The sequence below is a fragment of the Pipistrellus kuhlii genome, unplaced genomic scaffold (assembly GCF_014108245.1).
Source record: "Pipistrellus kuhlii isolate mPipKuh1 unplaced genomic scaffold, mPipKuh1.p scaffold_m20_p_1, whole genome shotgun sequence".
NCBI classification, from domain to species: Eukaryota; Metazoa; Chordata; class Mammalia; order Chiroptera; family Vespertilionidae; genus Pipistrellus; species Pipistrellus kuhlii.
The window spans coordinates 141,491,899-141,508,134 of record NW_023425404.1 but is presented as its reverse complement, the minus strand read 5'-3'; the positions used below and the strand labels follow the sequence as shown (position 1 = coordinate 141,508,134).

The following is a 16,236-nucleotide window of genomic DNA, read 5'->3' as shown; positions in this document are numbered from 1 at the left end:
CCTGTGGGCTGGGTCCCTGGTTTGATTCCAGTCAGGGCCATATGCCTGGGTTGCACATGCCCAGGTTGCTGGCTTGATTTTGAGTAAGGGATATGCAGGAGGCAGCCAATCAATGATTCTATCTCATTATTGTTGTTTCTATCTCTCCCTTCCTCTCTGAGGGAGGGAGGAAGAAAGGAAGAAGGGAGGGAGGGAGGGAGGGAGGGAGGGAGGGAGGGGAAAAAGAGGAAGGGAGGGAGAGAGGGAGGGAGAGAAGGAGGGAGGGAGGGATATCAACCAATACCTGATTCACAGAAAGTTGATAGAATTTGTTTGCATAAGCCTAATGGGCAAATAGTGCTGTTGGCTATGCCAATCAGAGTACTTCACTTAATTAAAAATTAAATCTGAATCTTTGATAAGTGTTTTTGCTTCAATCCAATTTATCTACATTTTCCAAGACTGGAATGAAAGAAATGATGAATAAATGAAAGCCTATTGAATTGATGTTTTTCTGAAAAATCATCTACATGCTATTATTAATTCTTTCTCAGTAACCATGGTGAGGAAATTTTGTGAGAACACAGCAAATAAATTTAATAATGTGGGCATTCTGGGTCAAAATAGATTTACTCAAAAAGAATTTTTTTTCAGTTAGTCCCACATTTCTTTCTCAGTGATAAGTGACATAAACCATTAATAAGCAGTGAGATTCTGTCATAAATATCTTTAATTTTGTTTACACAAAACTCGTAAGTATGTAATAGATCAATGTGTTTAAGACAGTAGCATAATGTATTTTCATCCTCACCAATCCCTAACTCCAAGTTGTCTCAATACTTCCAAATTGAAGAAATGTGTGGGGGGTCTCAGGTCATCGAGTTTCTATCATTATACAGTTAAATTTCCCTTGCACTATGCAGGTGAAGATGTGGGGTGTAAGAAGGATATCCAGGAGAGAAGAGGAATGCTGCACCACTTCTAACCAGAGAATAGGAGATGAGTGATTGGCAGGTAGACAGGTGTTAGACCAAGGGTAGAGGGCCTGATGCTTCCCTTCCCATTAGCATCCCTGAGAGCCAGGCTCTGCACCCACAGAGAAGACCACGATGGTTGAGAAACCAGAGCTGCATGGTTAGAGAAAAGCAAAGGTTCCATCTTCCTTCCTAGCCTCCCTTGCTCCCAGGTGAGGTGCCTGCTGAGTTAGAGCACACAGACCCTCCACTTGAGGTGATATCATAGTAGCATCTGAGGGGCTACAGAATAGTTAGGAGCTGGATGAAGAAAATGACAGAAGGTAAGAAAGGTGCACAGCACCTCAGAGAGACAAAGGAGGTCAGCTCAACAGGGAGACACCAACAAACTCTAAAAGGAGGTGAGAAAGACATTGGCCAAAATGAGCAACCTTAAAGCCTCTGCCCACTTCAGCAGCCCAGGCCCATGGCACCTCTGAGGAAAGCTGCCAGGGCAAATCCAAAGACCGGCAAGAGGCTAGGGCTCTCTCCAGCCAAATCCCAATACTTGGGGATATAATGTCATCCTCCATAAATCCTGATGCCATCTTCAAAACAAGCAAGAGAAACAGGGAGGAAGGATTGAATAATTCTTTCATGTAAATTGAGCTAAAACTGGAGACATGCTAAATTATTAGATTATATTAAAATTTAAATCACATTGAGCTAATTTTAGTTCTCACTGCTCCGTGGTCCAGTCCTCCTGAGGAAGATCAATTAAGTTTTAAGAGAAAAGCTGCATTTTCTCTGCACACCCAAACTGTAGTGTGAATACATTTGCAATCATGCTACAATTCTATTGTTTGGTTTAGAGAAAACATAGTGATGACAATGTTACTCAGAGTTCACAAATTTCTGAAACTAAGGAGAGATTATTCTTCTCTAAATAGGTATGAGAGAGAAATATGCTGAAAGACAGACCTGAGTTCTGACCCCCCTCAACTATTTACTCTGTTAGTCACTAACGAAAGTCACTTAATCTCCACAACAGTGCTTCCCAACAGATGTGTCTGAGATGATGTACTAGAATATTGAGAAAATATTGATCCATTCAGCCATCAAGACAGCCAAGGCAGGGCCTTTTATCTCTGGCTGCCCTAGTGTGACACATACATAACTCTGTGTTTTGAATATGATAATTTGGAAAAATTCTTGCCCTATATGATTCTCACCTATGGAACAGATGGAGGGAAGGAGATAGAACAGATATTTTTGGTCTTTTGTATTCTAGTAGTTCATGCTTCTATGAATGTGAGCAGGAAATTTCAATTACAAAAGAGTCACAGGAGTTCCTACATACATGACCTGAAAGAAAAAAAAAATCTCTGCATTTATTTTTAAAAATCTAATTACCCCCAAATTCCTATGAGCTAGATGAAGAAAAAGACAGAAGGTGAGAAAGGTGCACATTTTATATGGATGTATTTAATTCTATTTATATTATACAATTGTTATACAACCTAGAAAAAGTATAAAACCCTAATTCATTTTCCAAAACCTGGTCAGAGCTAAGGTGCAAAAAAGGAACAGTACAGTAAGTTATAAGAATGGTTGGGGTGGCCTGTACAAATCATACTGCCTGTCACAGGATGTTTTTTAATCTGTATTGTTGAAGGTATTACATATATCTCCTTTTTTTCCCCTCAATGACTGCTTCTAGCCTGCACCCACCCCCCACCTCAAGCCTTCACCCCACTCTTGTCTGTGTCCATGGTTATGTATATGCATACAAGTTCTTTGATTAATCTCTTCCCACCTCCCACACCCCTTTCCTCTGGGATTCATCAGGCTGTTTCACACTTCTATGTGTCTGGGTCTATTTTGTTTCACCAGTTTATTTTGTTCATAAGATTCACATCTGAGTGAGATCATGTGATACTTGTCTTTCTCTGGCTAATTTCACTTAGCATAATACCCTCCAAGTCCCTCCATGCTGTCTCAAATGGTAAGATCCTTTTTCTATTGCTGCATAGTATTTCATGGGTTAATTGCCTGGAAAAACAAAACAAACAAACAAAAAAAAAACTCTGCACTTATTCTTTTTTTTTTAATATATTTTTATTGATTTTAGAGAGGAAAGAAGAGTGAGAGTTAGAAACCTCAATGATGAGAGAGAATCATTGACCAGCTGCCCTCCTGCACACCCCCTACTGGGGATCAATCCCGCAACACAGGCATGTACCCTTGACTGGAATCAAACCTAGGACCCTTCAGTCCACGGGCTAATGCTCTATCCACTGAGCCAAACCAGCCAGGGCTGCATTTTTTTTTTTTTTTAATCTCTGATTATCCCCAATTTTTTTTTTTCAGCAGAAACAACTAAAAATTCAGGTGTCTTTTTTCTTAGATAACTAGTATATATATATATATATATATATATATATATATATATATATATTTATAGTTCAGCTCAGAAATTTGCCTAAGGGTCAGAAACTTAAGAAAATGTGGAATGAATCTACAGACTGTTAAAGTATTCACAAGCAAATGCAAAATTACCTATTTGGGATTAGAAATTTGCATCCACCTTTTGGCAAACCATTCTGTTATAAGTAAATTAATTTGAAAATCAATTTTTAGAGTAGTGATTAAGGGATGGTAAGTGATCAATAATTAGTGCAATTCTCACCCACAAATGAGGCTATTATCTTCAAAGTAAGTAAAAAGCTTTTCAAGATGAATGCCTCAAACCTGTTGAGAATTTTTAGTTGAATATGAAAGATCTTTTGCTTCCCTGCTCCCTTCCCCTGAAATTGCTCATTTATATCAATAAAGAATGTGATGCATGCTGGATTGATCTATTAGCCATTTTCAAGTTAAAGCTAGGTTTTATGGACTTCTAAGATTTTTCTGTTCATTGAGATTACAAAGGTTTTGCTACTTTTGGAAGAAAAAAGGAAATGCAATGTTCTTGTCGGGCGAATAAATCACTGATTGATTCATTGGGGAATATCGCTGTCTGTTAAGAAGTATGGACTACAACAGCCCTGGCTGGTGTGTCTCACCAATCACCAAAGGGTCTCCGGCTCCTTTCTGGTCAAAGGCATGTACCTGGGTTGCAGGTTCCATCCCCATCCTGGTCAGGCTCATGTGGGAGGCAACCAATCAATGTGTCTCTTTCCATCAATGTTTCTCTCTTTTTCCCTATTCTTCCCTCCCTTCCACTTTCTCTAAAAATCAATGGAAAAAATATCCTTGGGTGAGGATTAGCAACACAACAAAGTATGTAGCAGAACAGATCCAAAGAAAGAATGGTTGTCGCATGTGCTGACAGTAATAATTCTAGCTTTTGAGTTTGGGTGGCCTCCCAAGTGCCAAGCAATGATCAAGATGCTTTTGTGAACTCATTAATTCTCACCGAAATAAATCTAGGTAATAAGTATTACTATCACCACTCTGAGGGGGAAATGGCAGGGATGTTTCTGACTACACTCCAAGAAGAGATTTTACACATGCAATTGTTCATCGCAGTCTAATATCCAACATTGTTTCTAAACAGGGTAAGTGTTTACAGTACCAAGAAGGTGACACTTTATGCCTTTCAAACCCACAAGTTAACTATGCTGGCCATTAACACTTTGCTCTCCATGAGTAAAGACTGCCATCTTGTGGAACTTGCATATATAACAAAAATAATCATATGGAACTAAACATTTTCATTGCACTCATTAAGAATTTTGCAACTAGATTCTTGCATTGTTGCACACATACTAGAACACACACACACACACACACGCATGCACACACACACAAACACACACATGCCAATGTTGATTACATTTTTTTAAAAAAAGGAAAACTTTCCTTTAGGTGTGAATTTAAGTCTCATTGAAAGGTTTTGAACATTGGAAAGATAAAATGTCGCCTCCTTTATTATAAGGACTCATCTCATTAGTCTTTAACCAGTTAACTGCCACAATATTTTGAATTTAATTTAAAAAGTCCTGCCGCTTGCATCTATAGACCCTATGGCATGCAAATGGTTAAGGCAGAGCATTAGGTTGTGCTAAACTTTCTTTATCTAACCTTTAAATGGTTTATGTTAAATAACAAAAAGAAGGTGTAGTGAAACCTTTTGATGGAATTTCTGGAGCACTCGTTTTTTAGCTAGAATGTATGGCAGAACTCTGGGCTGAGAGAACACTTTCACTCCCCTCCTATACTTCTCTTCCATGCTGGCCAATATCCTGGAATCTGTTGTGGGCTAGTCAGCTCTTGATGGAGGGATCCTATTGCCCATGTGGTCTGTGTACCCCAAAGACAGAATCTTCCTGCAATGCCATAGCCACCTGTGCTTCAGTGATGAACCATATAAAGGTGTGTTGATACTCAAAAGCATATAGAGATGCCTCTTTCCTATTTCCCTCATGCATTCCTGCCACCCAGATCACTAAATCCACAATTTCTAGGATTAAAAATATCCTATCTAATAAAAGAGTAATATGCAAATTGACCATCACTCCATCACACAAGGTGCCTGCCCCATGTGGTAAAAGATGACTGCCCCCATGTGGACACAAGATGGCTGCCACAAGATGGCCAACAGGGGAGGGCAATTGGGAGAGACCAGTCCTGCAAGGGAGGACAGTTGGGGGTAATCAGGCCAGCAGGGGAGGGGAGTTGGGTGATCAAACCTGCAAGGGAGGGCAGTTAGGGGTGACCAGGCTGGCAGAGGAAGGAAGTTGGGGGCGACCGGGCCTACAGAGAAGGACAATTGGAGGAATGAGTCTGGCAGGGGAGCAGTTAGGCATCAATCGGGCTGGCAGGGGAGTGGCTAGAGGGTGATCAGGCTGGCAGTTAGGGGCAATCAAGAAGGCAGGCAGGAGAGCCTTGGGAGCCAGCAGTCCTGGATTGTGAGAGGGATGTCCCAGATAGGAGAGAGTGCAGGCTGGGCTGAGGGACACACACCCACCTGTGCACAAATTTCATGCACCAGACCTTTAGTACTTAGATAAAGACCTTGTACTATTAGAATCAAAGTGGGTGACATAGAGTATATATTCTTCCAATGATTATTCCTATCCCTGGAAACCAACATATTTCCAGGTATAGGAATAATAAAGACATATTGTCAGTGATACCAAACACTACTGAGGAGATGGAGTGGTCAGTCATGAGTTCCTGGATGAATGTGAATGGATGAAAGAATAAATAACATGAATGGAGGGCATTAAAAAGAAATGATTTCATCGTGCTGCCTGGGCCATTCCAGCTGAATGTGCAAGTTGTTATTTAACATAAATTTTGTACCCAAGGAAGTACCTGCCATGAAATCACTCTTTAAATATTTATTGAGTAGATGGGTGAATAGGAGGGAATGGAATAGATTAGAAAATAGCAATAATGATAAGAAAAAGGTAGAATCTTAGAACAGGGTCCTTTTACCAAAAACTGTTGAGTATATTTAATTAATAAATATGTGCTTGTACTGTGTGCGGCCATATGGAAGATGGTGAGCACACTGGCATTAACCAACTAACCACAAATGATCACAAATAATGATAAATGCCCTGAAGGAAAACTCTTCCACTTCCACAGACACTAATACAGTGTGGTGGGTGTGGGAGGGCAGGGCAACTGGGAGCTCATTTTGAGCCCAGATATCTTTTCATTAAGCAAATGCTGCTATACTAGTCATTTCCTTCTATTCCTAGATGTTCCTAGAAACTCAAATGTAAGAAGAGTTGGGTTTTTTTAGATATGAGCAAATTTTTCCTTCGAGATATCCAATGGTATCTAGTCCACCTCGTGTCTTTAGGCAGGCCAATACCCAAAGGGTTTGCTAATGTCATTTGAATAGTACCCATGGGCAAGTGAAGCAAGCTGTTTGATGTTGTGATTACATATGTGTGTGTGATACCTAACACAGTGTCCAAATTCCCGTAAGTAGTTATTCCTTTGAATCAAGGCACTATTTCTCAGTGTATTCCTCCAATCTCTAGCTCTATGCATTATGTTATTGGGTAGAAAATGAGAAAGGGGGAATGAGAGTCAAGCAAGTTTAGGAAATGCTGTATTAAACAAAATCATGCAAGTTTTCTTATCTGCAGGTCTTCTTATGGCCTTCCATAGGCTGACTTCTTTGTAAATTTCCAAATGGTGCATTTGATATTTTTGTTTGTTTGTTTGTTTGTTTGTTTGTTTGTTTGTTTGTTTAGTTAACGGCTATAGAACCTTTTTCTTGCAAAAGCCCTCTAGGTACTAGTGTACCATGGAACACACTTTTAGAATTCTGTGTTTTTTAATGCAAATGACTTTGTCTGGGATAGAGGCTGGAATAAGAGTGATCCATTAATATTATGAATCCATTATTATTTATAACCATTTTAGTAAATTTAATTCATCAAATTAACTGCTGTTTTTAAGCAACAGAACTTGAGACAGCTCCATTTCCTAAGAAAGAAGTCCAGGCTGTGAGGCGGCTCCTGGAGTGTCAGCAGGGGGCGCTGTGGTGAAGCTATGGGAATGTCCAAAGGTGGATGATGGATATTCAACTCTCCCCGGGGGTTTTCTTACTCTTGTTTAACTCAGGTTGAGTGTTGATCTCTGCCCAATATTATATCTTAGCTCATTCTTATGGAGCCATGAATGACATGAAACAGGTAAAATATCACTGAAAGTGAGTGATTTACTCTATCCATATAGGCAATTTTTAAGCAGTCTCTCCCCAAATAATACAAGACCCGGGGCAGGAGTATAAGTATGGGTCCACATAATTGAAGTCTTAAGTATGTGAAAGTGACATAGCTAAACACTGTGAGATAAAGTACAGTATGTTCTATCCCCTTCCTTTGGCAACAACACCTTCCGCATCCCTAGGAGGCCAGGTCTGAGTTTCTAGTTCATGACTAGCCGGGAGTTCAGCACCGACCCAGTGACTCGGGGTTCAGACTCCAATCCCCTCCCTCCCACATCCGGCTCTGTCCTGCACAGAGAAGGGTCTCGCTCACGCCAAGGTGTGTGCACCTGAGCACGCACAGCCACGCTCTGTCCACAGTCCCAAACACCCCTACACACCGTGTGTCCCCGCGGCTGTGAGATCTGCTCTCAGGAGACAAGACTTGGGCGTGGGCCTTCACGAGCTCTGGGAGAGCACTCTGAGCTCTTGGGCAAGAAATTCTAGGGCCCCCGGGGCATGGTGCTCACTCTGGACAGGCGTGTGGCTTTGGCCCTGACAGATGTCACCCTGTGAGAAAGGGTGTAGCGGGGGGGGAGGGGGGGGCCGCGGTGGAGGAGGGAAGAGGTGGGGCAGGCAGAGCTAGGCAAGCCTCAGCCAGCACCAAACAAGTATTTGGAATCGAGAATAAAGCCCCTGTGAAAATCACACTTTAAAAAAAGCTGCAGTCTTTGCAGCTACCCCCAGCCTCTGGGGGAAAGAAAAGAAGAAAAAAGGATATTTCTTATTTGAATGTAACTACTTCTGAAAGCCTCCGGTCAACTTCCCTTCCTGTTCTGCAAGGTGAGATGATTTCCCCTTTGGCACTGAAAGGGAAACTAGATCAGTTGTGTGGAAAACCAAAAAAAAAAAAAAAAAAAAAATGACACATTTTTCTCAACTTCAAACTTGTCCCAAGGCTTTCTCCCACACTGTGTTAAATAATAGAAGTCTTTTTAATTGAATTTCTTTGTGTGTAGCATATGCTGGGCGACATTATGCCAGCGTCTCGCTCTAAGCGGCAGCTCGTTCTTCATAAAAGCATTCAAGACCCAGAGCGGCGTTCTGCATGTAGGGAAGGAACACAGGCCGGCAGCAGCTTGAATCCACATAAAATCAGCTCCTCTGAAATGTAATTGTGAAAACACTTTGCGACAAACTGGGAAGTGCGGGAGATACTTAGGATTATAGAATGAAACAAAACAAAAAGGAGAAGAAGAAGAGGGGAAAGGAGGAGGAGGGACAGTACCTTTGGCACAATTGTCTACAGAATCAAAGCTATAATGTGTTTAGCGCCCTAGCGTTCGCCTGCAGGCTAATCTCTATATTCTTTCTCCTTGAAAACCATCCCCTCTGAGAGGGAGGTTGTAAGTAGACGTGCTGTGGCCCGAGGCAGTATTATCTGTAACACATGATTGTGTTCTTCACCCCTTCAAGGATCCTGGAGCTTCAGCAGAATGGCGACATGGACATCCTGAAGCACAAGTGGTGGCCCAAGAACGGCCAGTGCGACCTGTACTCCTCAGTGGACACCAAGCAGAAAGGAGGTGCCCTGGACATAAAGAGCTTTGCGGGGGTTTTCTGCATCCTGGCCGCTGGGGCTGTCCTCTCCTGCTTTATAGCCATGCTGGAGACCTGGTGGAACAAGAGGAAAGGCTCCAGGGTCCCGTCCAAAGAGGTACTTGACTGGGAGCTTGGGCAGTGAGCTAAGCCACGGAGCAGGCTGTGTCTGCGGGGAGGATGATTGCAAGGAAGGGGAGAAAGGGTTGGGGCCTGGGGGGGGGGGGGGGGGCGGGGGGAAGAGGGCGGGGGTAGGGGTCCTTGTTGCTTCTTGTCTTGAAAAGTGAAAATAAATTTGTGAAGCCTGAAAATTGGCAAGGCCAACATCAATTTTTATTTTAGGACATCCCAGATAGATGAAGAGGAGACTACATAGTATTTGAAAGACTGATAGTGTTATGGGCCTTAACAGGCTTTGAAATTCTCCCAAATCTCAGGAGAGAATTTAAGTCAATGGCTTGTTAAAGGCTGTGATTGCTTTGACCAGTTCTTTTTATTGCCATGACTTGTTTAACTTATGCCTAAATTATTGGGGTCTCTAAGATCTGGCCTAAGAAATCCAATTTTACAGAAAAATAATTAGATTTTTCTCTTTACCGCCAGTGACTACTGCCCTTTATCTGTATGTAGACCTAAGAGAAATGGATATGTTTTTAGTTCTGATGACCCTAAGCTTAATATATAAATCCACATCATGGAATCATCTAAAATTCAATATTCCTCTTTTACTCTTCAGAGTAAACTCCAGGTCCATATTAAAATTTTTCCAGAGATCTGAGAGAATATGTGTCTTATTTTCATAAAAAATTATGGGATTTATAACTATCTTATTTCCACTGAACCAAACATGTGAAAATGTTTAAAATAATAAAACCATATTCACAAAAGCTTCACAAATTGAAAAGAAAACAACCTACATTTGCTGAGTGGTCTGATTTGCTGTGTAGTTTCAAGGGAGAGTTTAAATTTTCTATAACTTGACCTTGGCTAACTGATGCCTAGAGCAAGTCCTGACAGGACCTGCTTTAATGCACAAATAAAAATGGCTTCTCGCTTGCATACAAAGTTTTGCATGTTAATGTAGTCTTTCAAACATATCGTTTTCTAGTCTAAGCATTCCTTCCTACCACTTTATATGCAAAATTGATCAGCACCATTTAAAGGAAAAGCCTGGCTTAGCAAAGATAAATCTTTGCTTCCTACTTGTCTGAATGGTAATACATTCTGCATTAGTGAAGGATGAACTAAAAACTAATCAGGTTTTACTGTAGTATTTTCATTGTGGAATAAGCTTCTGGTACCTCTACTGACACTGATTCAATGCAAAAGACCACATTAATGCAACATTAGAGCTGAGACTCCATATTCTCAAAAATCTGGAAATTAAGGACTCCCCAAGCTCCTTATATGTTGAATTACTATATATGATATTAAATTTTTGCACTATTATATCTGTTGATGGATGACTACATTATAGTTGCTGTGGGAACCATAAAATTATCTCTCAACCCTCTACAGTCTCAGTGATAACACTGCATTAATGGATATTTTTATTGGATTTTGAAATGAGAAAGGAGAAGGAAAACACTGATGCACTCAAAATATTTTTCACTTAGGAGCACTATAATAGCACAATAAAAAATAAAAATAAAAAAAACACATACTCCATTCTAACTCATGACAGCTAATCCAGATTTTATGAACAAATATTTTATTTTATGATTAATAGATATTTTTAGATCCTTGAAAATTTGATTTCTTGAACCTGACTATAAATAAGATTGATACAAAGAACAAATTTTATTTCTTGCCAGTTTTACTTTTTAAATATTGGGCTTTAATGCTCACATTTAGTGAAAATCTTAAGGGATTTATAGATTGATTTCAACTCCAGAAACCTGAGGTTTTACTTTCTTTTTCTTTTTTAAGCACCTTTTTACTAAGACTCCATTATCCTAGCTCAAAGCATCTTTGATTTAGAGACCATGTAGCATAGACCTGACCCTAAACTAAAACTGCAGCTCACATGTCAGGTCTCTGAGAGTCCCGCTGGCCTAACAGGGGAGCCTCAGGGACCAGGTAGCTTGAGTGTCCGAAGTCCCTCAATTAGAAATTGATTCTCTTGTGTTGGATGTTACTCTCTCCAAACAATCTTACATATCTTTAGCCTAAGGAGAAATAACATTATAATAATCACCAGCCCTCTAGTGTGAACTAGCATATCAGCATATTGTACCACTTATCTCTAAGAATGGAAAGTTAGAGTTAGGAGTGAGTAGTGGAAAGGGACAAATATTTAACTTGGAATAAAATAAGCCTGAAATAAGACATCATGTGAAAAGAAGAGCAGGTTAAGAGGGGGAATAAGTTGCCAAAACCATACTTTTTATTTGTACGATTTTGCCTGGGTCTGTCGCTGCTCTTATAGAAAGCAATCAGCCATCTACTGCTTCCATATTTTGTAGCTGCATGTGGCATATGCTTATTTTAGAACTTGAGCTGCAAGAAAAAATATTTATTATAGATAACCTTATCTCAGAATCCTATTGGTACCCCCTCCCCCAGAACCTAGTGCCTGGCTCATATTAGGTGCTCAATAAGTATTTGTTAAATAAATAAACCCCAAAGTTCAGTTCATTACCTATCATGTTTGCTGAACTACTTTTTTTTTAACCATGGAAGCTAGTACTGATGAGAACCTTGTCTTCTTTTTCTTCATCTCCAGGATGACAAGGAAATTGACCTGGAGCACCTCCATAGACGTGTAAATAGCTTGTGCACAGATGACGACAGCCCCCATAAACAGTTTTCCACCTCGTCAATTGACTTGACCCCTCTGGACATTGACACTTTGCCAACACGACAAGCACTGGAGCAAATCAGTGATTTCAGGAACACTCATATCACCACCACCACCTTTATCCCAGAGCAGATCCAGACTCTTAGCCGCACACTGTCAGCTAAAGCTGCCTCTGGTTTCGCTTTTGGCAACGTGCCTGAGCACCGAACTGGCCCTTTTAGGCACAGGGCACCTAACGGGGGCTTTTTCAGGAGTCCTATAAAAACAATGTCATCTATTCCTTACCAGCCAACTCCTACCCTGGGGCTCAATCTGGGTAGCGATCCAGACCGAGGCACCTCCATATGAGCATCAGACAAAAATCTCTTCACTGTTTCTTTCGTAGGACTCCCTTTGAGAGGAGCAACTGTAATGTTGTGGGACTAACATGGATGTAACATTTTCCTTTTTAATCGGGATTATTAGTAACAATTCTAGCTCTTCCTCCCTCTTCCCTCTTCTATTTCTCTCTCTCTCTCTCTCTCTCTCTCTCTCTCTCTCTCTCTCTCTCTCTCTCTCTTTCTCTTTTTCCCTCCCTCTCTCCTCCTTCCCTCCCTCCCTCCCTCTCTGCTGATACATTTCCTCCTGCTATTATTCATTACTCAATTTGTTCCCCCAGAATATAGTATGCTAGGATCCAATTAGTCTGCTTTTCATGTACTGTACTTCAAGTATAGGAAATGTGCACTGAGAATACTAAAAGTAGATATGCAGGATTAATTTTACATCAAGGCCTCTTACGTAACAGTTCTCTATTTTTTGGAAGATATAATTGCAATAACTTCAGTCTTTCACATTCTTCTGCTGCATCCATACAAGGCTCCACACTGCTGTTGAGTGTCCTTTAACTGTGGACCAGAGGCAACCCCTGCAGTGTCTATAAAGTACTTTAAAGACCATTCAGGCCACATAATATGAGAATGCAATTTTGTAGGATTACAAAAAAAAGCCATTAATATGCCAGTCAAGACTACAGTTAAAATTACTCTTGCACTGCAACAGTGCATATGACCTTTATGTGATTGTACAGTATTAAAAGTTTTTTTCTTATGTACAGTAAACTTTATCATACGGCAGAAGCCTCTATTGTGTTAAATAAATTAGTATCTCATATATATACATATATATGCACCTATATAATGTGTATATATATATATTGAAAGGCGGCCATTGCTATTGCAATTCATTTAATAATAAAGCTTTAGTTTTAAAACAAAGAAAAGCATTGTATACAGGAACTATGTATAGTGCAGGGGGTCTTTTCCGTTAGAAAAGGCAGGTTGCTTTAATGTTATTCTGATTCTCATTGTTTGCCAACAGAGACTATTTTATACTTTTGTTATTAAAACATCCAGAGCGACTTAATATTTGTTCCTAGATGTAACTCAGCCAGCTAGGTTTTGCATTTGTTATTCAGCGGTGTATAAAGCTAACCTTGGTAATGATTTTACTTCTGATTCACTATCTACATGGGGAAAACTATGAGCCGAACCACATCCGCAACAGCACATAGAGCTCTACAAGAGTTTAAACGTAGATCATTGAAGGTTGACAAAGTCTCTTCCAAAGCAGTAAGCCAATGAACACAACTGTCGTTGGGGAGCAGTGGGAGCCCTGAGGAAATATTGATGTGGCCTTAATTACTGTCGTACATTATCCTAAAAAAAAAAAAAGAAAACATAAGAACCATATGGGGCTCTCTACTAAACCCCCCCCCCTTTTTTTTATCCTGTTCTACTTGGAGGAGTCACGTATTTTTTACAGTAGTGCCAAGTGTATAGAAGGATGACAGCAAAAACAGTGCCTCTTTGTGCACAGCCCTTTTAAAGTAGCGTTCTTACCTGTTAGAGATGTACAATGAACTTTGTTTGTAATCCTTAAATTAAGACGTGTTAAGTAGGAAGCAAGAACTTATCCTGTGTTCTTAGCGGCCATACACTTATTTTACTCTAATTCATTCTGTGGCTAGGATTGACGTAGGAACCAACCTGTGTGATTTGCTTTAGAAGAAATTAAAAAGGTATATTCTTAAGGTATATTATATTTTGATGCTAATTCTGTTCTGGGGAGCATCTTGTACTGTCACTGTTTTTGTACTAAATCTTCAAATATTGTCTACTGTGTAAGGCAGAAAAATTTCTTATCATGCAAAAACCATTTTGTTTCCAGGGTAACAAGTACTTAAGTGCATGCACAACTTGTTTTCCCTTGTAACACTCATGATCTCATCCACGACTCTGATTTTAAAACTAAAAAAAAAAGAAAAAGAAAAAAAAATCTTTACAAAAAGCTATATAGGGACATACCAGATGTTTCAGTGATTTTAGCTATCAAACTGTTAACCATGTACAATATTTAAAATAGGCCTATTTTGATGTATTGCCTATTATACAAATACACAAAACACTTTTTGGAGGCCTCAGATATGAGTGGCAGAGCTTTCTGTGTATAATTTGTCTAAATAATTTGTCTAATAAAAATGTTTTCTAAACTTGCTCTCATACCATTGAAGTCTTAACTATAAAATTTGAAAATGCTTACTCCCTCACCTATTGAACTGAATTTTTCTAAAAACTTATCTTGAGTTCATTAATGGATAAAACACATTAAGTTTTGCTAGTCGAACTTTGCCGAAATGTGTGGCTCTCTAAAAACAATACTAAGTGATGTCCTAAACCAACAAAATACTGCTTTTCTGCTATTTGAGACTATTTGAACCCACAATATATTTGTTTTTCTTTATGGATGTCTCTGTGAGCACTTTTTTGGAACAGATTTAGTTGTTATGTGTAAACAGTGCAAACACTATAATAGCAAAATGAGAGGTGTTGCATCAAAAAAAGAAAATCAAAGGTAATTATTACACTTAGAATTTACTTATTAATAATTGTTTTGCTGTTAGAGAAATAGTTGTCATGCTGAATCTATTAATTTGAAATTTAATTGTCTCCAAATTATTCCTAATACATTACTGCATTTGAACAATAATTCATCTTGCATTTAAATTACTCAATGGTTTTCTATCTGGAAATATATTCAATTTAGATTAAAATTTCTGCTATTCTAAAATCCCATTAAAAAATGAAGTTTTCAAATGTTGGAACCAGGAAGAACTGTAGAGATCTAGACCATCTTGCCACGTTTTATAAATAAGGGAAATAAGATACCAGGAAGGTGGGACTTGCCCACAAGTTTGTCAATCTGAGGCTTAAAGCTGGGTCTTTTTTTTTTTTTTTTTTTTTTTTTTGACTCTGCCATGTCCCATTTAGTCACATTCACTGGATTGTAAAGGTAGGGATGGCTCAGGTACATGCCTCCACCCACTCTTCTGGCCCATCCAAGGCTGTAAGTCTCTAGGGACCTTCCTTCCTGTCTGGGCCCCCACGGAGCACCCCATGCACCTGCTCTCCTTACTGATGGGAAAGTGAACACCTTGGCCTACTTCCCCAAGGCTGTGGCTCCTGGCAGCCATTAGTCCAGGTCCTGCTGCTGTCTACTGCTACTTCCTTTAACCATTGTCTGTCCTGGTTCACACCACTTACACCAACAGGGCTATTTCAAAACAAGACAAATACCTTATATCTATGTGCTTCTATTCTTCTCATACAATCAGTGTATTCCTTTGGTGCATCATGAAGAGTTGTCACTTTTAATGACTCAGAAATTACGCACGGGTTTTGATTTGATAATATATTAGAAAATTGTACAACCTCCTTTCTTCCTCATACATATCAAACTACAGGCAATTTGTCATTTTCTTAATTATGTTATTTTCCATTTCCTTTAGTTTGGGATTGGTTGTGAACTGAATAAATACTTTTAAAAATAGACTCTACTGAATGGTACTTTGATTCATCAATTAAAAAAAAAAAAAAGATGAGAAAACCTATTTACCCCACAAAATGCTTTCTAAGCCACACAATTGGATAACAAACTATTAGTACTTTAAAGTCAGAATTTTTGGAATGGTGTTACACATTCTGCATTATGAGCATAGTCAATAAAGCAGAACTAAGAACTTCTGTGCTGGTAAACATGGGTTTTACCCTTAAATATACATTTCATGATAATCGATAAAATACAATGGGCTTATTAAAAATTGGCTTTCTTCTGCAGTGTTTTTATTTCTAAAAATAGAATATAGTCCCAATCCTGTGACAGACATTAATAAATAGCTAGCAATTATGGGC

At 39.4% G+C, this 16,236-nt stretch overlaps 1 protein-coding gene across 1 annotated transcript in view; it reads left to right on the top strand.

The window, feature by feature from the left end:
• Window positions 1–15,881, top strand: part of GRID2 (glutamate ionotropic receptor delta type subunit 2) — a 1,260,684-nt gene extending 1,244,803 nt beyond the window's left edge. Inside the window, exons 15-16 of the mRNA XM_036411398.2 lie at window positions 9,085–9,325; window positions 11,933–15,881. Coding sequence (XP_036267291.1) covers window positions 9,085–9,325; window positions 11,933–12,355 — 664 coding nt within the window. The 3' untranslated portion in view covers window positions 12,356–15,881. The remainder of the gene's footprint in view (window positions 1–9,084; window positions 9,326–11,932) is intronic.
• Window positions 15,882–16,236: the final 355 nt, after the last annotated feature.